The 26404-nt window shown below is 41.0% G+C and overlaps 2 protein-coding genes across 6 annotated transcripts in view; one reads left to right on the top strand and one right to left on the bottom strand.

Moving 5' to 3' along the window:
- Positions 1–17955, top strand: part of rfc4 (replication factor C (activator 1) 4) — a 19375-nt gene extending 1420 nt beyond the window's left edge. The window contains exons 5-8 of one of the 2 annotated variants that reach the window (XM_061825626.1): positions 1064–1189; positions 6651–6731; positions 6801–6955; positions 13525–17955. In XM_061825626.1, the coding sequence (XP_061681610.1) occupies positions 1064–1189; positions 6651–6731; positions 6801–6935 (342 nt within the window). In that variant the 3' untranslated portion in view covers positions 6936–6955; positions 13525–17955. The remainder of the gene's footprint in view (positions 1–1063; positions 1190–6650; positions 6732–6800; positions 6956–13524) is intronic. The other variant, XM_061825625.1, reaches the window with a different exon arrangement.
- A 253-nt stretch (positions 17956–18208) lies between these two features.
- The window catches only part of orc1 (origin recognition complex, subunit 1), a 116065-nt gene continuing 107869 nt past the window's right edge, over positions 18209–26404 (bottom strand). For all 4 annotated transcript variants that reach the window (XM_061825621.1, XM_061825622.1, XM_061825623.1 and 1 more), the window contains 3 exons: positions 26069–26238; positions 25917–26004; positions 18209–18611 (listed from right to left, as the gene is read on the bottom strand). In XM_061825621.1, the coding sequence (XP_061681605.1) occupies positions 18417–18611; positions 25917–26004; positions 26069–26238 (453 nt within the window). In that variant the 3' untranslated portion in view covers positions 18209–18416. The remainder of the gene's footprint in view (positions 18612–25916; positions 26005–26068; positions 26239–26404) is intronic.

Here is a 26404-nt window from a genome sequence, read left to right as displayed (position 1 = left end):
ACATTGGTACAGAATTTCCTGAATCATACAAAAAATCATGACTACTTTCATTGGACATTGTCTGTAATGTTGAATGTTTCCACCAAGTTGTGTTGTTATCTGCACAGGTTCCACCAGGGTAGCATGTCCACTGATATATTGAGTTGACTTTGGCTGCTTTGTTTCTAATTTGGTTCCGAGCGGACCATGTTAGCAGTGGACCAAAGAAAAAAAAAATCATCAACACTCCAACACGCCTTCCAAGGACTCCAGAAAGGATGGGTATGCTGAGATGCTGCTTGGTGCATAGGGATAAACAAGAGTCAGGACCTGTGTACGCAATTGAAGGAGGAGGGAGGCTACCCTCACATCCACCGGATTGAACCGCAATGTACAGGTGCCAACCCAGGGCAAATAATAATGTCCAAACCTGCTCAGCGGCTCTGACCTTGGGCAATTCCAGAGTGGAAGTGAGTCCAATCCCTTTTAAGATTACTGGTATCAGAATCCAGGCCATGTGTGGAGGCGAGCTCAACTCTCTCTTGTTGGAACTTCTTGATCTCACACACCTGGTCAGGTTCCTTCCCTGCCAGAGAGGTGACGTTCCTCTTCCCTTGAGTCAGCTTCTGTAGCCAGGGTCCCTGCCCTCTGCCACTGCCCAGCACACACTGCACTTGACCTCTATGGTCCCTACCACAGGTAGTGAGCCTCCGAGAAGAGGAACCCATGTCAACGTTTGAGCTGTTTACAACTGGGCCCCATGTGTGCAGCCCCCCCACACCGGGCGTTTGAGCTCTTCCTCTCGAGGGTGGGGCACCAGTGACTTGCATCCACACAAGGGAAAATGTCTTCCCGATTACATTGGGATTTGTGGGGTTATTTTTATTTTCTTTAATTACATTGGGGCACCAATGACTTGAGAAAAATATATCAAGTAGTCCAAGACGACTCAACTGTAATTACCTGAGCGTCGACTATAAAATCACTACAGTCGTTCAACCCCTAGTTTTACTGTTGAATTATTCATGTGTAGCTCATGCATTGGTTTAACGTTTCTATTTTTGTGTGTTGCCCATCTATCTAGAGTATATTAGCACTAGTGAAGGTGTCAGAGGGAGATCTGCGGAAAGCCATCACGTTCCTCCAAAGTGCTGCCCACCTCAATGTCAACAGTGAGATCACAGAACTTGCTGTCATCGAAATTGCGGGGGTGAGATGAAATTTTTATTTTAACTCATCTTACTCTTGTGTTGGCTCAAGGTAAGACAGAAAACTCAAGATACATGTGGTGCATGTACAACACAAAATTTTACATATGAAGCCAAGGAAATAGTCATTTTTCATGGTTAAATTCTCATCATAAAAACTCAAACTGTATAGATAGTTTTAACATTCCTAGCAGGTGCAACTGTAAAACTGTCTGTAATCAATTACAAAATAAAAAACTGTTTTAATGATAAATGAGAGGAAAGCAACTAAACCCAATGCAATCTGAGCAAAAACATACCTCTACACAAAGGTCCAGGCCAGATTTAAACCAAGAAACTTTTGATACCTTACCGTCAGTGTTGGGGAGTACCTACTTACATGTAACAAGGGTATTTACTTGTAAATTTTATGTAATTGTAATCCATTATAGTACTGGCAGACGCAATTGAATTAACGTTGCTTTTGGAAATTTCCATTACAATTGTAGGTACATTTGAAAAATCACAACAGCTGACATTGAAGGACCGACCACCTTGTGATGCGATTAGTTTTTTGAGATTTTAAAAAGGGTTAAAGTTACACTTTAAAATACCCCCCCCCCAAAAAAAAACCCATTGTATTATGAACAGCTTTCTCATATTTTTTGATGGAATATTCATTTATCTGGGTTGTTATATGAAACCATATTGTCAAAATTGTTCACATTTGTGATTAGGTCAATATGCTATTGTGTGGTTTTCCCCACACACTGTACAGCATAGGTGTCAAACTAATTTTCACTGCGGGTCACGTCATATTCGTGTTTCTCTGAGTGAAATAAGAATTAATAATGATGATATTACTTATACACACACACAAAATAAACACTTTTGAAATTATAAGTGAAAATAACTACGCTTTTTAAAACTGAGGTTGTTAAAAAATGCTTAGAATAGCTCAAGATTATTAAAAGTGAAAACAATTTGTGACAGAGCCATTGAGAACTACAGTTTGCCAATTCAACGTTTGTCATTTGAAAGTTAGGTAGTATAGTGATAGTAAAATCTTTCATAATAAATACTGGTGAAAAGCTAGGTGTAGCTGTATTTTTTATTTTTTTTATTACATGAGGGACACAATATTTGCCAAAATCCCCAAAAATGTGGTTCAGAGATTGCGCGAAGCAAAATTAAGTTAATTGTGCTTTAGTTTTTATGCCTGTGCATCTTTTTTATTCATCTTTCATGAAATATTGATAGATAATATGGATGTTTGGATTTAGACCCCAATTGCACGAAACCACTTTTTAATCCCATTTTGTTTCATATCTTTCAAGCAACCTAGATGTTTCGGTCCATTAATGAACCTGTGAAACTAAATGAAAGTTGTTGGCAGTGGCTCGGTGTTCAATAAAAGACTCATTATATTTGGCAAAAATAAGGAAAAAGTACACTTTTTGTATCTAAAGGAAATAATCATTGCCGAAGTATGTTGTCTTTTTTGCTCGCGGCTTGTCCTGTGAGGGGTCGCCACAGTGTGTCATATTTTTCCATCTGAGCCCATCTCCTGCATCTTCCTCTCTAACACCAACTGCCCTCATATCTTCCCACACCACATCCATTAATCTTCTCTTTTGGTCTTCCTCTCGCTCTTTTGCCTGGCAGCTCCATCCTCAGCACACGTCTACCAACATACTCACTCCCTCTGAACATCTCCAAACCATCGAAGTCTGCTCTCTCTAACCTTGTCTCCAAAGCATCCAACTTTGGCTGTCCCTCTAATGAGCTCATTTCTAATCCTATTCAGCCTATTCACAGCAAGCGAGAACCTCAGCATCTTCATTTCTGCACCCTCCAGTTCTGCTACTTGTTTCTTCAGAGCAACCATCTCTAATCTGTACATCATGGCCAGCCTCACCACTGTTTTATAAACCTTTGCCCTTCATCCTAGCAGATACTCTTCTGTCACATAGAACACCAGACACCTTCCGCCAACTGTTCCACCACGCTTGGACCCGTTTCTTCACTTCCTTACCATACTCTCCATTGCTCTGTATTGTTGACCCCAAGTATTTGAAATCGTCCACCTGTGCTATCTCTTCTCCCTGGAGCTTCACTCTTCTTCCTCCGCCCCTCTCATTCACGCACATATATTCTATTTTACTACGGCTAATCTTCATTCCTCTCCTTTCCAGTGTATACCTCCATCTTTCTAACTGTTCCTCCGCCTGTTCCCTGCTTTCACAGCAGATCACAATATCATCCCCGAACATCATGGTCCAAGGGGAATCCAGTCTAACCTCGTCTGTCAGCCTATCCATTACTGCCGCGAACAGGAAGCGGCTCAGCGCGGAACCCTGATGCAGTCCCACCTCTACCTTAAATTCTTCTGACACACCAACAGCACATCTCACCGCTGTTCTGCTACCCTCATACATGTCCTGTAATATTCTAACATATTACTCCGCCACACCAGACCTGCGCATGCAGTACCATAGTTCCTCTCTTTGTACTCTGTCATAAGGTTTAGCTAGGTCTACAAAGATGCAACGTAACTCCTTCTGACCTTCTCTGTACTTTTCCACAAGCATCATGAAGGCAAATACTGCATCTGTGGTACTCTTTCTAGGCATGAAATCATACCGTTTCTCACAGATACTTACTTCTGTCCAGAGTCTAGTCTCTCCTACTCTTTCTCATAACTTCATTGTGTGGGTCATCAACCTTATTTTTCTGTAGTTTCCACTGTTCTGAACATCTCCTTTGTTCTTAAAACTGGGGACTAGCACACTTTTTCTCCATTTTTCTGGCATCTTCTCTCCCAGTAGTATTCTATTGAATAAGAAAACTCCACAGCCGCCACTGTGACACCCACAGCAATCACCTACTTTCATTTAAGATATTATCAGTGTTTTAGATTGTGCATTTAAAACAGTAATCAATTTACCTAACTTGGATATTTTCCCCCATCCACTTTCTGAGCCACTTATCCTCACAAAGGTCACGGGAGTGCTGGACCCCATCCCAGCTATCTTCTGGCAGGAGGTGCGATACACTCAGAACTGGTTGCCAGCCACTCACAGGGCACATACTGTATAAGCAATTAACCATTCGCACTCACTTTCATACCTACGGGTAATTTAGTTGGAGATCTTGGAGGAAACTGGAGTGCTCGGATAAACCTCACACAGGCACTGGGAGAACATGCAAACTCCACAAAGGTGGGGCAGAATTTGAACCTTTACTGCTGCTCCGGGGGCAATCCCTCTATAAAGTGAACATATACAAGGACAGAAAAAAATAGCAATCAATGCCAAATGAACAGAATGTTAGATTCTTGTGATATTGTAGGGACGGACAGAGATGAAGAACAGAAGTTGCTGGATGCCAAAAGAAGGTGCATTCTCCATATTGATTTAACTGCTGGATATCTGGTCTATAATCACATCAAAATGGCAGATGTGCTTTGTAAAAATGTTAAAATACTTGCCCTCTGACATTTAACCTTAACTTCAAACCTGTCAAAGAGGGCACACCCAACCAAATCTTTTCTCCAGGGAACATTTTGCACTTCTGGTTTGGGGCAGTTGGTGGCGCACAAGCAAAACCCACTGGCTATTGAGAGATACTGCAACTTGTTCTCACCCAATGTTTCTGCTTTAATATTTTAAGACCCTTGCATGAATGCCCCCAGTCTACTACCACATCACTCTCACGAGTGATTGCATTTCTCCAAATTTTAATGTCTGCTGGATAAATTTGTTTGAAAACCGAATATGCTTGTTTATATCAAAACAAACAAAGGTTACACAAAGTATTATTAAGCATTACTGTAGGTAAAAGCACTCATTGCATAGATTAAATATGTGTAAACAGTGCATTAGTTAGGATTTATTTTATTCCACTGGGTTTAATCCCCAAAATTATCCTAAAATGAAATCCAATTTGAGAGGTGCAGTCTGCAGTGAAAGCAGGGAACAGGCGGAGGAACAGTTAGAAAGATGGAGGTACGCACTAGAATGGAGAGGAATGAAGATTAGCCGTACTAAAACAGAATATATGTGTGTAAATGAGAGGGGCGTAGGAGGAAGAGTGAAGCTCCAGGGAGAAGCCATAGCAAAGGTGGACGACTTCAAATACTTGGGGTCAACAATACAGAGCAATGGAGAGCGTGATAAGGAAGTGAAGAAACAGGTCCAAGCAGGGTGGAACAGTTGGCGCAAGGTGTCTGGTGCGACAGAAGAGCATCCGCCAGGACGAAGGGCAAAATTTCTAAAACAGTGGTGAGGCCGGCCATTATGTACGGATTGGGGATGGTGGCACTGAAGAAACAACAGGAAGCATAACTGGAGGTGGCAGAAATGAAGATGTTGAGGTTCTCGCTTGGTATGAGCAGGTTGGATAGGATTAGAAATGAGCTCATTAGAGGGACAGCCAAAGTGGGATGTTTTAGCGACAAGGTTCAAGAGAGCAGACTTCGATGGTTTGGACATGTTCAGAGGCGACAGAGTGAGTATATTGGTGGAAGGGTGCTGAGGATGGAGCTGCCAGGCAAAAGAGTGAGAGGAAGACCAAAGAAAAGGTTGATGGATGTTGTGCGGGAGGACATGAGGACAGTGAGTGTTAGAGAGGAGGATGCACGGGATGGGCTTAAATGGAAAAAGATGACAATCTGAAAGAAGAAGAAGAAGGTCTGCCTTCCAAACCTCGATCACAGGAACCGGCCTTGCTTTCTGAGGCGCAAAAGGCTGAAACATCTTTGTACTCTCTTTTTTCTCGCGCACTCGTTTTTCAACTGGCTGAAGATCCGGCTCAGGCCGGGAGCCCCACCTTTCACCATGAGGTGGCTGAGATTGATAGACACCGAACTTCCCTGCAGCACTGCCAAGCATGGACCGCAGGAAGCACCTGCCAAATCCCTGAAACCACTTTTTTGGGTGTGGGGCAGTTTACGAACATGGCTCCGATGTGAAGGATTTTGGTGCAAATTTTCCCTGACCGCGTGACGAACATGACTGCAAGTGCCCTCGCCATCCTGGACCTGAAGTGTCTTTGACTTTTCTTCTCTTTATTTTAATTCAAACCATCCCTCGTGTGTGCTGTTGTCACCCACCTGGAAGGTCAAACCTCCCTGCTTGATCTGGTCTACGTAACATATGTCCAACATGCTATTATTAAACACAAATCAGTGCATATTTGGGTCAATGAACTAAGTGTAAAATCATGCTAAAAAATAAGATGGAAGTAACTTTTTTTTCTTTATTGTATGATTTACCCAACGGCAATATACGCTACAACTCTTACAGACATATATTAAAGCTACAGTACAGTGGATTAACTATTAGACAAAACAACTTATAATGTTAATATAAGGAATCTCCTGACATTAGGTGGTATTCTGTTCAATTTATTCAGTACTGTAGACTTAAAAAATATGCAAATAAAAACTTAAACCAAATATTGTTGTACTGTATTCTGTTCCAGGTTGTTCCCACCAAGATGATCAATGACTTGCTACAGGTCTGCTTTAAAGGAAGTTTTGAGAAACTCGAGTATGCAGTCAGGGTATGTCCCCTAATGTGACATAATTCACACAAGACTTTATATTGTCTCATGTCATGTTTTCTTTGTTAGAGAATGGTGGATGAAGGCTATTCTGCCACACAGATCCTGAGCCAACTTCATGATGATGTCATTGAGCAGGACTTAAGTGACGACCTCAAGTCTCTCATTGCTGAAAAAATGGGGGTAGGAAACCCAATGGACTGAAAGGGCCGCTGTCATGAAATGTATGATTTTTAGTATGTTATTAATGAAAAAATGGCAACCGACACGGACCTATGCGTTCTTTCTCCCCAAAACATGATTTTGACGTATATAGCTTTTTGTAACTCCCGGCATAAAAATCCTCTCGAGGGATTTGTTTCCGAGAAGAAGCAGGACGTGACATACATGGTAGGACCGCCCTCAAGTGGACTCGTTTGTTTCTATTAAGATTTACCTCCGGGAAGGTAGCTCATTGTTCCTTCGTGTTAGCCAAAATGCTGGCTCATTACATTGCTGGACATTGCTTGAACAGTCGGGAGGATGGATTTACCCTTCATAAGTTTGCAAGAGACCCGGTTAGTCGTGAAAAATGGATTGCGCTGGTGCAAATGACGAGAGCTTCGTGGGTTCCAAATGACAGGTAGGGTGTACACAGCTACTAAAAAAAATAATAGATCCACGTACGAATGACAGGCGTGCTAAATGTGTCGATGTGCGCGTCGGACGGCAAAGGCTGCTGCTTCGCCTCACCAGCAGAGGGTGCCGCGTCGGCTCGCGGATGGCGGCGGCTATGAGCAACGCCGTAAAGCGGCCCGGCCAGGCGCCAAAAATGAGCCAAGGCCGGCGGGGTGGCTCATGTTGGGCACCGAGATGGCTTTCATGGCGCCGAGCCGGACCGCTCTATAGCGTTGTTCATAGCCGCCGTCGTCCGCAATAAACAACATCGCCGAGTCGGGGCGCTTTACGGTGTTGTCGTCGCACGCGGCTGAGTGCGGCATTGTCGGGAGCTTTGTTCAGACCGCGATGGGTCGTCTCCGCCGCGGAAATGGATTGGAGGGGTAGCCGGATTTGCCGTGATCGCATATCATCTGAATATGACTCAAAATAGGGTAATATTGCACCAGTAACTTCACTCAGTTGTGTGATGTTCTCTTCTTCGAAAAGAGCTTCTGTGTCAGAAGGGGCGTGTTTGTCTCCCATAGTAGGGTCCACCGTTTGTTTTCAATGGCAGGAGATGCAGCCAATATGGCGACCACTTGGATGTCGTCGAATGACATTTCCGCAACTTTGAGCATGGATGACGCGCTCTTCGCTCATATTTATTTTTTCATATAGACATTGAAGTTAATAATGTAATATGTATTTTCATTACAATATCTAGTCAGCATCACCCTTTATGAGATATTTACTCATTTGTATTTTAGACTTATTTTTTTTTTAACCTCTGGAACAATGTGCAGCATTTAAATTATTTTACACATCACCATTTTTTCCTCACTACATGTTTCCAAAGGTGCTATTGACATCAAAAATTCACTAGATGGTGAAACCCACGGAACCCAAAACCCAAGTAACACATACATGCAAAGAAAGCAGAACAAATAACCTCAGAATTAAAATTGTGTAATAATGTGAAATGACAGCAAAGAAGTATGGCAACATGCCACCTGGTATTTTTTTTAAATACTTTGTTTAAAAAAAAAAAAAAAAAAAAAAAAGCTTTTGTTTGCAATGACAGTTTTAAGACTCCTCCTGTATGAAGAAACTAGTCACATGTATTGCTCTGAGGTGATTTTGGACCATTCCTCCATACAGTCTTCAAACCTTCAAGTTTTTGTGGACTTCTTTATTGACCTTGACTTTCAGTTCTTTCCATAGATTTTTCAATTGGATTCAAGTCAGGTGATTGGCGAGGCAATTGTTTCTTCCATTGAAACCAGTGAAGAGTTTACTTGGCAGTATGTTTTTGATCATTATCCTGCCGAACTGTCGACCCTTGTTTCATTTTCATCATCCTTATAGATGGCACCATATTTTTGTCAAGAATGTCTTGGTACATTTGCCCACTCATCCCTTCTTTAATAATGCTTAGTATGTTTTGTGTTTCAAGTTTACCAATACCATTTGCTGTAAAATCACCCCACACCATCATGTTGCCACCACCGAACTTCACAGTTGTTATGGTGTTTTTACGTTGATATGCAGTACCATTTCTCTGATGAAGGTGGTGTACATTATAGCAGCTAAACAGTTCTTCTCACATTCTCACAGCATTTGACCGGATTGTCCAAATGTTCAGCAAACATTAAAGAAGCTTTGACATGCTTTTTTTTCTTTTTTTCTAAGCAATGGGGTCTTGCATGCACGGCTTCAGCGCACCGCAATATTGCCCCGGACACTTCACTTGATTATGAGATGTTCTCTTCTTCGAAAAGAACTTCTGTGTCTGAAGGGGTGTGTCCCACAGTAGGGGACACACAGTGTTTTCAATGGTGAAAGTCCCGGGTGATGTCATGGACAGTAAATGCAGCTTATATGGTGACCACTTGGATGTAGAATGAGACTTCCGCAACTTTGCGCATGGATGACGCGGGCTCCGCTCATATTGATTTTTTTTCATGTAGACATTGAAGTGAATAATGTTATATGTATTTTTCATTTCAATATCTATTTTAGAACGTTTATAGGGATGACACTTGACCTTTAAAGTACACTCCATGGCTTCACGAGAGATACACCAATGAAGTATTATTGGCATATGTGGATAGAAACATTTTCTTGCCATGTGGCGACTAGCGTTCTCTGAGATTCATTTGCCAAATCATTTTGTTGCATTTGGCACCTGGTGAGTTAATTTCGAACCCTGTTTGTGAGTGACTACCACACAGAGCCGGCATAAACGCAATCATTGTTAGAAAACTTTGTTTTAAAATTACAGAAGTGTGATGAGATGCAGAACTTGAAATCTTCTTTTCCTGTCGGCTTCTCCCCGTAGACATCCTGGTGTCTCTTCAGTGCCACCATCTCTCATCCATACTTCATGGCTGGGCTCACCACTATTTTATAAACTCTGCCCTTCATCTTAGCAGAGAGTCTTCTGTTATATAACACACCAGAGGCCTTCCAACAGCTGTTCCAACCTGCTTGGACCCGTTTTCTTCACTTCCTTACCACACTCACCATTGCTGTGGATTGTTGACCCCAAGTATTTGAAGTCATCCACCCTCGCTATCTCCTCTCCCTGTAGCCTCTTTTCCCCCTCCACCCTTCTCATTTACCCACATATATTGTTTTACTTTGGCTAATCTTCATTCCTCTCCTTTCCAGTGCATGCCTCCATCTTTTTAATTGTTCCTCCACCTGCTCCCTGCTTTCACTGCAGATCACGTCATCTGTGAACATGATGGTCCAAGGGAATTTCAGTCTAACTGGATTTGTCAGCCTATCCATTACCACAGCAGACAGGAAGGGCCTCAGGGCTGATGCCGGATGCATTCCCACCTCCACCTTAAAGAGGAAATCCACTGGTTTGCGTTAACAATGTTTCCAATAGGTCATGTGATATGTACTCTATTTTGACAATGTGATGTTAAATCCTCTCTCATCTAATAGTGTTTTGATAAGATTTTTATCGACAATTCAGAGTTTTTAAGGTTGCTGCCATTTTCGAGAGTCACATTACCTACGTGCGTGGAAGTGACGTCTTACGTGCCACAACAAAAGCTTGATTACATGAGACACCATTTATGCCCAGCGCTGATTTCTCTGATTTATCCTCATCTGATGAAGAAATAGCTGTATTGGTTGATCGGGAAGACAGAAGGATACTTCCATACACAGCCATGAGCGGCTCGGCCGCTCGGTTGATCGGGAAGACCGGTGCCGCTCACGGCTGTGTATGAAAGTATTCCTCAGTCTTCCCGAACAACTTAGCAACCGAGCCGTGATGTCACTCCCCAAGCCCTGGAGCTTTCCCCTTTAAATCATTGTCACACCTAAGGCACACCTCACCAAAACCAAAAGTAAAAATGCATTTTACATGTAAATACATGTTAATCTGTCTCCCCCGGAGCCAAAAAAAAAAGCATTCAAAGTATACATAATGTAAAGAATAATAAAACAAATGTACATTTACCTTAAAAAAAATACACTACATTATGTAAAGAATAAAAAATTGTTCATTTACTTTTGGCGTTGAGCAACAATGCGAAGAGAAGGGTGTGTGATAACCAAAAACACATCATGGGGGACAGAGGAGGAGGCGCGCACACAATTCTACCAAAATTAATTAATCCCACAAACCATGAAATCAAAAGAAAGATTAACTGTCAATGTTTCGTGAAGTACCAATCCAAGGATGTTTGCCTTTGACGACTTTGACTTAATATTCTTGTGGAAATGTGCAAGGCAAACATTATCAAAGTGAGGGATAGCGCGACTAACACATTTTCCGGATGATTCTTCTGAATAAATTTGAAAATATCGAATTTCATGAACTTTTATTCTGGCTGACAGAATAGTGGCTGCCTCCTTTTCCACGCCGCAAACTGTTCCTGCATTGCTGTGTGTTGCATCCCCTCCAACTCCTTTCGCTCCTCCATCGAAAGATCCTCGTGGTACTTCTGAACCAACCCGTCAATATCCTCAGCCTTTCCCAGCAAAACAATTTCCTCAACTGCAGGTTCAACTTCCACTTCAACCCTCTCAAAGTCCTGTGGAGCAACAGCATTAGGCCTTTTTCCTATTTCTCTACGGTTTCTTGTTTTGTTTTGACGGACATAACTCTCATCTTCTTCTCACTGAAACTGAGCATCCATTTCTTGGGGCCCATGATGAAAAAAGATGAATAAATCCACAAAGTTGTACAATACGTGTGTGCACAACAGTCTTCTTTTTCTTTCTAATGAAATGCGTTAAAGCATTTGATGATGCTGAATTGGTCTCTGACACATATGATTGCCATAAGCCAGTTAAACAATGCATTTGAACAACAGTGTCTTATTCTTTTCCTTTTGGGTTGTCCCGTTAGGGGTTGCCACAGCGTGTCAACTTTTTCCATCTGAACCTATATCCTGCATCTTCCTCTCTAACACCAACTGCCCTCATGTTTTCTCTGATAACATCCATTAATCTTCTCTTTGGTCTTCCTCTCGCTCTTTTGCCTGGCAGCTCCATCCTCAGCACACTTCTACCAACATACTCACTCCCTCTGAACATGTCCAAACCATCGAAGTCTGCTCTCTCTAACCTTGTCTCCAAAGCATCCAACTTTGGCTGTCCCTCTAATGAGCTAATTTCTAATCCTATTCAGCCTATTCACAGCAAGCGAGAACCTCAGCATCTTCATTTCTGCTCCCTCCAGTTCTGCTACTTGTTTCTTCAGAGCAACCATCTCTAATCTGTACATCATGGCCAGCCTCACCACTGTTTTATAAACCTTTGCCCTTCATCCTAGCAGATACTCTTCTGTCACATAGAACACCAGACACCTTCCGCTGTTTCTTCACTTCCTTAACACACGCACTATTGCTCTATCTTGTTGACCACAAGTATTTGAAGTGCGCAAGCATATGACAATGACTTTGGTGACGAAGATATAGGATCTGTGTCATGGGTAAAGATTGACGTCCCTCCTAGTCATTGGAGAGATGTGATGCCAGGAAGAGGGTATGTACAAGCCAATGGTAGATCAGCTCTATTGCACCACACAAACAAAAAGACAGGAAGTGCATCATGGGTAAAGATTGACATCCCTCCTCGCCAATGTGATGCCAGGAAGATTGTGCCGGCAGTAGCCAATGGGAGAGCGGCTCTGTCGTGCCGCTTTCAAACCAAGATACAGTACAGGATGTTTACGTTCGGTGGAATCCAGCGGCATTTTTTTCCTTTCTTGAATTTCCTTCGTAACTAGACATTTTTCGGGAGAGGCTTTTCATAACTCAATTTTTCATTAGTAGTCATTCATAAGTAGATGTATGACTGTATTTTGCTATGGTCTCGAAATAGCTCTCTGCTCTTACCTATCATGGGATTTCTTGAGTCACACCTTGGGAAATATTAAACCTTTTTGGAAGCCATCAATTAGGACTTAACCATCTAGTTTTTTGCTCTCATAAGGGGATGGATTGCTGTTTATTTATAGATTTTATGTCTCTTGTCTTTCTGTGCATTTTTACACTTCCCTTCATGTTTTCTATACTTTTCCCATTTAATATTTTTACACAACTTCATTTCTGATCTTATTTGTTCTACTTTCTTTCGTTGCATGGATTACTTGTGTTGTTCCAACAACAGGTAAAATTTTCATCTCACTAGCACCTTTGGAGTGATATGTAGTGAGAGAAATGATGATGTTAAATACTTAAGCCACTTGTGTGTGTGTGCGCGTGTGAGCGTGTGCTTGTGTGTGTGGTGGGGTATTGGGTTTAGAGAAAATGTAATTAAGGAAAAAAATTCAAAGGTGAACGCCTGTGTGAACCTCTGGGTAAGTTTGATTTATGTTTTAAAGTCACAATCAAACTATCAGTCTCATAAAGGGCATCACAATTTTTTATGTGTAAAGTTTACCTAAAGCCACAAAACACTCAAAATCTGAAGGCTGCCACTGTACACTTGAGAAATACGAGGTGTCGATTGCAGAGGTTTCATTATTAAACTGAAAAAAAATTATTACATTTACTGGAGACCTCTCCACTCTGCAGCCAGCCATAATATCTGTCTCAGTTTTTCGTATTGTTGTGACCCAGGATAAGTGGGTACATTTAATTGGATGATCAAATCTAATTCGTTACTTGTGTTTGGGCCATTTCAGGTGGTGGACAAATGCTTGTCCGATGGTGCAGATGAATACTTGCAGCTGCTGAGTCTGTGTTCAGCCATCCTGTCGGAAGCACCCAAAAGCAACTGAGAGTTTAACACGACCAAGTTGAATCTTGGAAAATTCATACAGCAAGACCAAGCCTGTGCTGAATCCCATTCAGCTATTTAGAAGACTGGGTTGATAGCATTCCACGCGTACAGGGATGTTTGTATAATTTTAAAATAATAATCCTCCCATTAAGTCAATCTCAAATTGTAGAATTAGCATTTATTTTATCACGATTCTTTATTAACTTGATGACTTGACCAAAATGTTCCATGTGTTACTTTGTTTGTCCAAGTAGTCGTTGTAGCAGACGTTTGTTTATATAGTGGAATCCAAGATTTATGATTTGAAAAATAAAAAATAAAGGGAATAGAAATAGTTAATTCAAGGGTCAAACTGTCACCATCTTCAAAGTAATAACTGTACTGGTATTGTTTTAAAGTACATGCTTAATTCTTCTTCTTTTGGCTTGTCCCATAAGGGCTCGCCACAATGTGTCATCTTTTTCCATCTAAGCCCATCTCGTGCATCCTCTTCTCTAACACCCACTGTCCTCATGTCCTCCCTCACAACATCCATCAACCTTTTCATTGGTGTTCCTTTCATTCTTTTGCCTGGCAGCTCCATCCTCAGTACCCTTCTACCAATATACTCACTCTCTCATGTCCAAACCAACTAAGTCTGTATATAAATAATTTCTGAAATCTTGTACGTTTAACGAGGTAACAGAATCAGTTACCACCAAAAACATCGGTTAGTTAAAACAATTGCTGCACCAGGTCTGATCAGCTGTAGGGGTTCACTTCAGTACATTTCTTGTAGAAAGAAAATAATGTAGCCTACGTCCAAAATATGGCAGCTGTACAACTTCCAACCATACTACAAGCTTACAAACAGCAAAATTCAAAACACTTTACCTGTTACGAAATGATCTGAGCAAACTTTGTGTCTCTTTGTTGGATCGGGATTAAATCCATCCCGCTCGATTCTTGACAACCATAGCTTCCATAGCATACCATAGTTAGTCATTCTGTCGTCAGCCACACAGTTTTACTTCCCTGGTTGTCAATGACCTTTGGAATATCAAAATATTTCCTCTTTGTTTGCCCAGATTTAGCACGGTTAGTACAGCCTCAAACTATGCATGTGTGGCCCATATTACCGGATAAAAGGGGCTTGCTTTGTTGACAAACGCTTCACTTGCTTCTGACACACAAGATGGCGGACAAGGGAATCCTTGGACTGTGGTGACATCATCGGAAATCTATGTATTCAGTGAACTTGAGAACAAATTTGGCTTTTTTTGCTCACCATTTACAGTGAGACCTCTGATATCCCATCTAACGTTCAACTCGAGATTATTGACTTGCAGTACGATTCCGCTATGAAGGATGAATTTGGGTCCATGGGATTGGAAACATTTTATCAATATCTTGTGCCAAATTACCCCAAATTAACAGCCATAGATGCAAAGGTTCTATCCATGTTTAGGACTACTTATCTTTGTCAACATTGTAAAGATGCCAAGTTTCAGGAGCCAGCAGCAAGTAGAATGCAGGAGTGCAGTGAGAGAGAGAATTTTTTTTTGATGACACGAAAGTTGTTTTCACTTGTGAATTAAAATGAGATTAATCTAGTTTAATTAACAAACAATATTGTTCAGTATATTCTCAGCTTCAGTAGGCTCAGCCCAGTAGCTTGATCAGATCTTGTCTAATCTTATTACCCATACACTGCTTTAGCTTTATTTTATGTTTGTTTGTTTTTTTATTTATTTCAAAGCAGTATGACAATCAAGGAGAAAAATATTTTTTCATAACTCCCACTTGAGTTCGTGTAGTGTAGTGAGTTGGTTCAGGTGTAAAATGGCATTCACTCAACTTTTAAAATAAACCAGTTGTGAATACATTCACCGGCAAACATGAGACATGAATAAATGTCCGCAGAAAAGATCCCTTGTCATCCGTGATTAGAATATGTAGGTAGGCTACAAATGTAGGCTGAATGATAAATCATAGTACTGAAAAACAAAGCTAAATATTTGGAATTGACATTCTTTTACTGATCTGGCCCACCTGAGAACAGAAAGTCTGGATCCGGCCCCAGAGCCAAACTGATTTTGACATGCCGAGTGAGAATACTTTCTCAAGTGCTGACTGCACCTCAGGACATACCTCTCCCCCCTGATGAGGAAGACGTTTTTCCAATGATACAATTGGCCAACTCAGATACACAAGACAGTGCCAACCTGACTATTTTAGTCTGTAGGATTTGGACAATGGAGGATGTCAAATATTCTTAACATTTTCTAAAGGTGTAAAAATGTGTGGAATAAATATTAGATGTCTACATTTGTGCCAACAAACATTTGTGTCATAGCCTGCAACTCTTGCTTCTTAGAGCTCGGCCTGGCGGGTGCCTGTCTCAAATAAACCGGTGCTTGTATGATGGGCCATGGATTGCAAAGGGAAAAATGAGACCTGAGAACAGGGGATTCAACAGTTCTTGAATGGAATCAGTCGTTTTCACTGCCAACGCAGAAGGTTTGCCTCCACGTCTGCTTTGTAAATGAGTAGTCCAGTTGTAAAAAGAATAATGTGGAAAGATATTTCTAGGGAAGGCATACTATATGTGCAGCAGAGTTGAGAGTGAAAACGTAACTTGCCAGAAAGCCAAGCATGCCCAAAGCCAAAAGTAGAGCAAAATTGAAAGTCTTGTATTACCCCATAAACTTGTTTGAAAATATGAAATGCTCTTCCTAACAGTTGCTGGAACACAAAAAAAATATGCATTTGAAATATTAGCCATCTTGGATCAATATACCTGTGCAAGCAGATATTCTAAAATAAACACCATTAAATCCAAATACTGTACCACAATCACCTCAGATAAGAGCTTGCAGTCATGTGTCAAGAATAAAGTTAATATTTTCCAGGCCCGAGTTTGAGAAGCTGTCAAGTGATGTCCGAAAACAGAAGTGATATTCAATGGGTAAGAATACAATTCGGTCATAGGTACATATTTAGCACAAAGTGTCTGTTTATTAGGTGGCTTCTTTTTTTGTCAGTATATATTTGGAATGATATCAAAGGATATTGTTTTGTTGCTCAGGGCTGAGGATGGCTGCGTCGCAGCGTGCGTGACAAAAGAGATGATGCTGCATTTTACCTTGCACTCACCATTTGCTGAAAACTAAAGAAAATGCACAGTAACTAAACTTAAACTTTTATTTTATATACTTTACTTTTTCAATAGGCTGGTGTTTTATTTTTATAATTGCAGGCTGAATTTTATTCCCATGCGGAGGTCCGTAATTACTGGAGGCATGGTCAAATTTCTTTCTTAAATAATAATGACAAAAAAATATTTTATACAATTTTATCAATGCAACAAAACAACTCATCAATAATGGAAGTTAAACTTAAAACACCTTCGTACCGCTGAGTTGTCACATAGTTTGTCATTCTCTTTAAGAAGTGCTGCTGGAAAAATGAACAATGAATGGTAAATGTACATTACATAATTTGGATCGTGGGCTGATATAGACATGTAGCATGAGTTGCTCCAGACACATTTTTTTTGTTGTATTTTTGGCCCAATATGGCTCTTTTGACATTTTGGGTTGCCAACTCCTGGTTTAAACTAAAGAGAACAGTGAATCCTACAACATGGTTGGCCATCACACGCAGAGTGATTACCCCCCCACCCCCCACTTTCTTTCCCTACAACTCCTCTTTCCTAAACCAAGGTTCAACTTTCTTCCTTTGTTGTACACTGTTTGTCTTGTCTATTGTTGTAGATTACAGTTATATCCTTTTAAAACGACACCATAAAATTCACTATGTGAATCCTTGTTTTTTAGATTTGAGTAAGGATGGACAAGCCGCTGTAAACGTAAATTGATTTATTGTAGCAAACCAAGATTCATGAGAATCATCATCAGCAATTTAAAAAAAAAAAGGTTTCTCATCATCCTTCCTAAAAATAAGTGACATGCTGCACCATAAATTAAAAATTATGAGTTACCTAATCTAGTTACCTAATCTAAAAGTCAAACCGGCAGCGACGCAGTGTGTTCCTCCTGGCAACTTCATCCATTCCAAATTAATTAATTTTACTTGATATGGTAATCACTACACTTGTTTTAAGTAATACCATCCAATACAACACTATTTCATGTCCTATGTGCCATTATTTATTTTTCTTCTATTTTATGCTTGTAACACTTACTGTGCTTGTAACACTGTCTATTTGAAAAGGTGTGGCACATTTTGAAGGGGAAAAACACGACAGACCCTGAACTGCTGAAGAAGCAAGAATGGGAAAGATGTCAAGTTCATGGTGATGTAATAGTGGTAAACATGTCATAGATTTTTTGCAATGTTTTGGACATCAAATTCAAAATTAGTAAATCTTACAAATAAATAAACGTCTGTTTCAAAAAATAGTTTGTTTGTTGTGTATTCAATTTAATATAGGTTGAAGAGGATTTCCAAATCTTTGTATTTGTTTTTTATTTACATTTTATCGAACAACCTGACTTTACTTGGGCTTTGTTCATCTTGCAAATGTCATTGACACTTTTGGTTTTCCCATATATTCTAATAATTTCTACCACAGTCACAATGTATAAAATTTATTACAAAAACATTTTAATTCGCAAAAAAGCAAATCAGTAAGTATAAATCACGTAACAAATCAGAGGAAAATACAAGCTTGGGCAAAATACTAAAATGTTATTCATTCAAAAATACAGCCTAACTAATACTGGGCAAATGCAATATGAATACAAAGCTCAAATTAATCTGACAAAATGTCAAAAATTAAAGAGAACCACTTCAGTCAGACTTGAGGGCATAGAGAATTTCATCTTGGCAAACATTAAGGCGTACACGCTGCAGGAGAGACAAGTGACTTGTCTCCAGTAGTAACAACCTGCAGGCTCCTAGGCGGTGACAGACTGCAAGAACCTCTGATACACCAACTGACTGCAGACCCTCCACCCGACACAGAGCCTGATGCTGTATAAATATCTGGAGGGTACACAGAAGTGTTATTTATTGACAGCTATTCCAGTAATTTCATTGGCTAAAATTGTTCTTCCTGTGAGGAAACATGGCTGCATTAATGTGTATTGTTGCACAAACTAATAGTTTCAGGGTCTTCCGAGTGACAACCGCAACAAACCCTGTCGATGTAATTTGACCAAGACAGAGAAAGTGAGTAAACTATGGAAGTAAATACTGTACGAGTATGTGCCACAAGGATCTGAATTTCAAATGCCGCAGAAAACAGGATTTGAATTTGAAATGTAAAGTGATCACATTTTCAATAGTTGTATTTCAGTGTAACTTTTCAATGTTAACAATTCAACTCGGTACAATTCGCTGTCTGAAATTCAACTGGCTACAATTCGCAGTCTAAAATTCAGCGTCTGTTCCACCAGGCAGGGTTACTTCAGGTCAGAACCAAACAGCCAGCCAATCCAGTTACACTTTCTTAGTATGTGATGTCACGTGACAGTTTGTTTGTGTATTCAATTTAATAGAGGTTGAAAACAATCCCGATAAGGATTTGGCTAAATATAAAGACAACATAAAAGATTTTCTGCGAGAGTTTGAGCAGAAGTTTCAAGTATTCAGTGAACTTGAGAACAAATTTGGCTTTTTTTTTGCTCACCATTTACAGTGACTCCTTCTGATATGGCCAGCTGACGTTCAACTCGACCTTATTGATTTGCAGTGCGATTCCGCTATGAAAGATAGATTTGGGTCCATGGGATTGGATATATTTTATCAATACCTCATGCCAGGTTACCCCAAATTAACAGCCATGCCTCCAAAGGTGCTATCCATGTTTGGGACTACTTAGCTTTGTGAAGAGGTGTTCTTCGTAATGAACAATAATAAAACAAAGCAGCGCTCCAGATTAACAAATAAACACTTGAATGACATTGTTAAATGTGTTGCTACTCATGATTTCACACCTAATATCGATGCGCTTGTGAAGGCAAAAAGATGCCAAGTTTCAGGAGCCAGGAGCAGCAAGTAGACTGCAGGAGTGCATTGAGAGAGACGAAAAGTGTGATTATACGAAAGTTGTTTGCACTCATGAATACAGATCATAAAATTATAAATAAAATTAATCTGGTTTCAATTAAATTAAATTGTGCAGTATATTCTCAGTTTCAGTAGGCCCAGTCTAGTAGTTTGTTTGATGATGTAGTTTTGATGAAGACGTAAATGTCGATGTAAACAAGAGGCATATGATATGTGCACCAGGTTAAACACAAAAGGAGAAAAGGATCTCTACAGGTTGACCAGGCAGAGGGATAGAGATGGGAAGAATGTGGAGCAGTTATTAAGGACAGAGATGGAAATGTGTTGACTGGTGACAGTAATGTCCTAAATCAATGGAAAGAATACTTTGAGAAGTTGATGAATGAAGAAAATGAGAGACGGAAGAGTAGAAATGGCAAGTGTGAAGGACCAGGAAGTGGCAATGATTTAGGCACTAAAGATGATGAAAAAAGTTGTTTGTCCTGACATACCAGTGGAGGTATGGAAGCAAGGTGAGGTGGATGTGGAGTTTTTGACCAACTTATTCAACAGAATACTAGCGGGTAAGAAGATGCCTGAAGAATAGAGGAAAAGTGTGCTAGTTGCCATTTTTAAGAGCAAAGGCGAATTCAGTGCTGTGGTAACTATAGAGGAATAAAGTTGATGAGCCACAAAATGAAGTTATGGGAAAGAGTAGTGGAGGCTGGACTCAAGATAGAGAAGTAAGTATCTGCAACCAACAGTATAGTTTCATGCCTAGAAAGTGTACCACCAATGACGTAGAATAAAAACTGGACTGCGTACATGCAACTCCCTGTCAGGGCAAAATATTGCTTTGGGTACTAAAGTATTTCACGTGAAAGTTGACGTCCTTTGACATTCTAACAATTCTACACTGTGAAACATAATAACATCGAATTTAATTGGAATACGTTAGGTTGAGCTTTTTTGTTGCGCTGTTGGGTGTCAAAACCTTGCAGGCAGTCGCAAAGTAACTTTTCACCGCTAAGCGTATTCCAGCTTAACGTTCATAATTAATTATTATATATTTATTGCATCGTTTTCCATAACAATGTGTGTATGTTTACCATACTTTTTGCCCTGACCAGAAATCAGAGACTGTTGACCATGGCGGAGTCAATGATGGATGCATAGTGCCCAGTCCAGTTTTTATTCTACGTCATTGAGTACCACAGATGCATTATTTGCCTTGAGGATGCTAGTGGAAAGTACAAATAAGGTCAGAAGGAGCCACATTGTGTCTTAGTGGATCTAGAGAAAGGCAATGACAGAGTACCAAGAGAGGAACTGTGGTACTGCATTTGAAAGTCTGGTGTGGCGGAGAAATAATAGTACAGATGTAAGAGGGCAGCAAAACAGTGGTGAGGTGTGACAGAAGAATTTAAGGTGGAGGTGGGACTGCATCAGGGATCAGCTTTGAGCCCCTTCCTGTTTGCTCTGGTAATGGATAGGCTGACAGTTGAGGTTAGATGGGCATCCCCTTGAACCATGATGTTCGCAGATGACATTGTGATCTGCAGGGAGCAGGTGGAGGAACAGTGAGAAGGGTGGAGGCATGCACTGGAAAGGAGAGGAATGACATACAAAAAGGAAAATGAAAAAAATCAGGAAGGGGGTAATTACTTGTTTACGGCACTGTAAGAATAGGTTCAACCAGGACTTGAAAAATTCATACTTGGGTTACGGGCAATGGCAATGAACATTAGTAGCAACAACTGCAAACTGCCAATGCCCCAAGCCTTATTTTTCCTCTCTTTTCTGTTCTTCCTCATCATTTGTTCTTCTGCCACAACGTACGCAGTCACGTTCAAGAACAACACCGCTAAAAGCAACAGTCTCAGTCGCGATGATGTGCATGACGCTGGGGCATTTATTTTGTTTTAATTACCTCCCAAATTATTTTCCCTTCTCCCGCTCTCCTGCTGCACCTCATAGTAGTAAATAATAGCCATCCATCTTCTACCCCTTCTCTGGGTCGAGTCACTGGGGATGTACATTCAGCGGGGATACCCGGACTTCCCTATCCCCAGCCACTTCTGCCACCACTTCTGGAGGGATTCTGAGGCGTTCCCAGGGTCTCTTTCCAGTGGGACATGCCCGGAACATCTCACCAGGGAGGCGTCCGGGTCGAATCCGGATCAGACGCCCCAACCACCTCATCTGTCTCCTCTCAATGCAGAGGAGCAGCGGCTCGACACTGAGGCCCTCCCTGATGACCGAGCTACTTGCCCTATTTCTGAGGGAGATCCCGGACACCCTGCGGAGGAAACTCAGTTCAGTCGCTTGTATCCAGGATCCTGTTCTTTCGGTCACAACCCACATCTCGTGCCCATAGGTGAGGGTAGGAACGTAGATCGACTGATAAATTGAGAACTTAGCCTTTCAACTTAGCTCCCTCCTTACCACAATGGACCGATTCAAAGTCCGCATCCCTGCAGATGCTGCACCGAGCCGCCTGTTGATCTCTCACTCGTGAACAAGACCCCAAGATATTTGAACTCCTCCACTTGGGGCTGGATCTCATCCCCGACCTGGAAAGGGCAACCCACACCCTTTTCTGACTGAGGACCTTGATCTCAGATTTGGGGGTGCTGATTCTCATCCCAGCAGCTTCACACTCGGCTGCGAACCACTCCAGTGAGCAATGGAGATCACGGCTGGATGAAACCAACAGAACCACATCATCTGCAAAAATCAGAGATGAAATGCTGAGGCCACCTAACCAGACACCCTCGATACCTTGTTTGCCACTAGAGATTCTGTCCATAAAAGTTTTAAAGAAAATCAGTGACAAAGGGCAGCCTTGGCGGAGTCCAACTTTCACCGGAAACATTGAATAATACCTTAGTATTCTTATTTTGGGGCGGATGTCATGAGACCATCAAAATACAGTCACGATTGGTTGGTAGAGTTCAAATCTATACCTTCTTCCAAGTATACAGTTTATATCGCACACGCCTAGGTGGAAGTATCACAGCCTGGTGAGTGCTCGAGGAATGCAATTGGTCGGTCGCGTTCAAATCTTTACCATGGGACAAATCTAAACCTTCTAGAAAGTATACCATTCCAGAGGGGGCAGGATCCTTTTGGACCCTCCACATCCTGGCTATCAGCTCTTCTAGCTTCTTTTGTCGGGTAAGCGCTACCGATCAATACAAGTCAAAACTAGCAGGCATTCAAACGTTTTCTCCCCCTCTAGCAATTAAATCATTAAATTCTTGATCAGTGAACCTACTATTTTCTGCTTTTGCCATTGTTAGGACAAAGCACATCCTGCTGGTCCAATCAGTTTTAGTATTAGCTATATATACTGTTGACTATTGCATGATTCGTCATTTGAAACTGCTCCCTTTGTACAAGTGTCATGTCACTGGTCTATAACGGGAACCACGAACGAGTAAAGGCACGCGTACAATCTTAACCTAATGTGGGCCTTTGACGCACTCTTAACTGCTCTAAATAAAGACTGCATCTTGCACCACTGTGACTCTTATCAGAAATAGTTCCTATTAACTGAATATCACTTGTTCTTTGTTCTGAATGTCGGAGCAGGGTGGGACTGACTGCCGGATACAACTTCCTTGTTTGTTGTTAATTACTTGGCAATTAAAGGTGATTCTGATTCTGCACAACCCAAGCCTGAAGTATCACAGCTTGGTGTATTCTAGAGGAAAATGAGCAGCCACAGAGTTTTCAGGATCTTTCCCAGAAATATCATTTCAAGAAACAGGATTTACCTATAATTGAGAGATTACTGCAGAACACAAATACAAGGAATTCCCTCTGGTGACAAATCTTATAACTAAAGTATAAGAACAGAAATCTTAGTGTTATTCCATTATCATATACAATTATGAAAGAAAAATAGTCCACTTAAAATTAAAGATGTCACAAAAAGAATTCAGCATTAATATTAGTGATATAGAATGGCTTAATATGTGCCAGATACATGAAACTACCTGCACTAGGACATGGAGGGAATTTTTCTGGAAGAATCTTGCCATGTTTTTTTACTACACCAAAGTTGAAAGGCAAACAGCGAAACGGGAATCAGATATGTTGGTGGGAATTTGAGGAAGTAGATGTTGATTACTCATGTATATTCAGGAAATGTGGTCAAGTGGTTGGGTTCTGGAATCCAATGCAATATAATGTGTCGGGTATTGGGATACGGCATTGTACTGAGTTCTGATATGTAAATATCTAATTTTCAGGTAACTATACTATTCATGGTCAAAATAAGCGCTGCAAAGGAAAAAATATAATTTGAGCTTCTATTTTTGAACTCTAACCAGTTGTGTGGGTTAGCATCTTTCATACTTGAGGGCAGTCTTATCTTATAAAAGTAACTTTTTAATTACTTTACGGATTACTTGATCTGAAAAGTAAGATGCTTTACTAATTACCTAATTTCAAAGTAAGTTAGAAAAATGTAACTAGTTACATTCTGCAGCGGTCAAGTGGGAGGAATATTACTTATCCATAGTACAGAAAAACATTACCTTAATCGTGACTATTACTTGGTAATGTATGCTAAAAGTTACAGAATGACGTGACATGAAAAAATAAATTAAACATGAGTACTTGAAGCCACATTAAAAGATGAGGAACTTAGAGCAGACTTGACATACCAAATACCCACCTAAATATAAACAAGCACACCATTCTCAGTATATTTCTTTTAACACCCTTGACTGATTGCAGAATTTACTATTTATTTATACAATTACTCTGTGCCATTTTTACTCCAATATTAGCATTAGTTTTCTGGGTTGGGTCACGGGCTTCTCACCCTATCTCTAAGGGAGAGCCTGGAACCCTCTGGAGGAAACTCATTTCGGCCACTTGTAACCAGGATCCATAGGTGAGGGTAGGAACGTAGATCAAATGGTAAAGTGACAGCTTCACTTTTTTACTTAGGTCCTTCTTTACCACAACGGACTGATACAAAGACCAGATCACTGCAGACGCTGCACCGATCCGCTTGTTGATCTCCCGCTCCATTCTTCCCTCACACTGTTCCACAGGCAGGACAAAAACCACATAACTCCTCCTAAATATATGATTCGACTTCCCGATGGACCCTCCTCTCCAGCAACCTTGAATAGACTTGACCAGGGATGCTGAGGAGTGTGATCCCCCTGTAGTTGGAACACACCCTCCGGTCCCCTATTATAAAAAGGGGGATCACTACCCCAGTCTGTCAATCCAAAAGCATTGTTCCCAATATCCACACAATATTGCAGAAGCATGTTATCCAGGACATCCGCACAACATCTAGAGCCTTTAGGAACTCTGGGCGAATGTCATCCATCCCTTGCTTTGCCAACGAGGAGCTTTTTAACCATAACAGAGACCTCAAATCCAAAGATAAGAGAGCCCGCTTCAGATAACCCAGGATCTGCTTCATCATGGGAAGGCATAGCAGTGGAATTGAGGAGGTCTTTGAAATATTCTCCCTACTAATTCACAATGTCCCGAGACGAGTCAGCTGCACCCGAACGTCACTATACACAGTGTTGTGGTGCACTGCTTCACCCTTCTGAGACGGCAGACGGTGGACCAGATTTTCCTCGAAGCAGTCTTGAAGGTGTTCTAGTTCCCTCTTAATTGAATGTCTACTGATCTTCGTTCTTGGTAGTTTGTTCATTCTTTTTTGCTGTAGTCAATATGAATGCCATACCAGGGCAGCACCAACTGCCAGAGACACATTCCTTGTGTGTTGTTGCATACTTGGCCATTAAAGCTGACTCTGATTAGGACTGGACAGTCAGTAACCATCAGCTGCCTCAGGAGTCCCACAGGCCAAAAAGGCCAGATGGGAGTCCTTCTTCAGCTTGATGGCATCCTTCACTGTTTGTGTCCACCAAGGGGTTCCGGGATTGAAGATTCCCTGTGAAGATTGAATCTATACTTTATACTTGACCATTTGAATATACCACCACCCACTGGAAATAACAAAAAACAAAACAAAAAAAAAAAAAACCAAACACCGGCCAAAAACTAAAAACCACACACAGTTAAATAACAGCCAATTATATTTGCTTTCATTTCGCTTTGTTTTATTCTGCTGTCTGCTACCTACCAGGCGAAATCTGTTCTCAATTTCCTCATCGGGATCAATAAAGATAAAAAAAATAAATGAAAAAGACGCAAACTGTGTGCAAACATTTTTGTTGTTTTGTATTGTCCTCTTTGTTGTATAGAATGATAAGAGGAGAAAACAACAAATAGTGATTGCTTTTTTTGTTTTTCTACCTGCTGGAATGTTGCTTCCTCCAAACCCAACCGCCGAAATTCTGTAATGACAGCGCGAAGGAAAAGCTGTTCTTGCACTGAAGAAGACCTGAAGGCACACACAATAGCATCTTTAGTATCATTGTGATGCATTATCATCATGAGGATCTTACTTGATGGCAGTGATGTACGAGGATGAAAACATCTCATTGAGTGCTTCCATCACATGATTCATCCCCACCAATCTCGTGATGGAAGTGGTGGAAGAATCGTGTTCACAGAGCTCAGTAGCTCTGCGACAAATATCCAAACACCGGCGAGCATCACCTGACAGAGCGGCCACCTGAGGAGAATAATACCATGCAAGTTGTTGAGATTGAACTAAAATAGTTATTTTCAGGAACCTACCTATTTATCCTTGTAGTTTGAGTCTTAGGTGTATTTCTACTCCCCCCCCCCCCAAAAAAAGAAAAATGGATACAGTAGGTTCTGTCAGGCTGTCTGTTATC

Source organism: Syngnathoides biaculeatus, chromosome 7 (assembly GCF_019802595.1).
Source record: "Syngnathoides biaculeatus isolate LvHL_M chromosome 7, ASM1980259v1, whole genome shotgun sequence".
Classification (NCBI taxonomy): domain Eukaryota; kingdom Metazoa; phylum Chordata; class Actinopteri; order Syngnathiformes; family Syngnathidae; genus Syngnathoides; species Syngnathoides biaculeatus.
The sequence above is the reverse complement of the archived record's forward strand: the minus strand, read 5'-3'. Positions and strand labels throughout refer to the sequence as shown.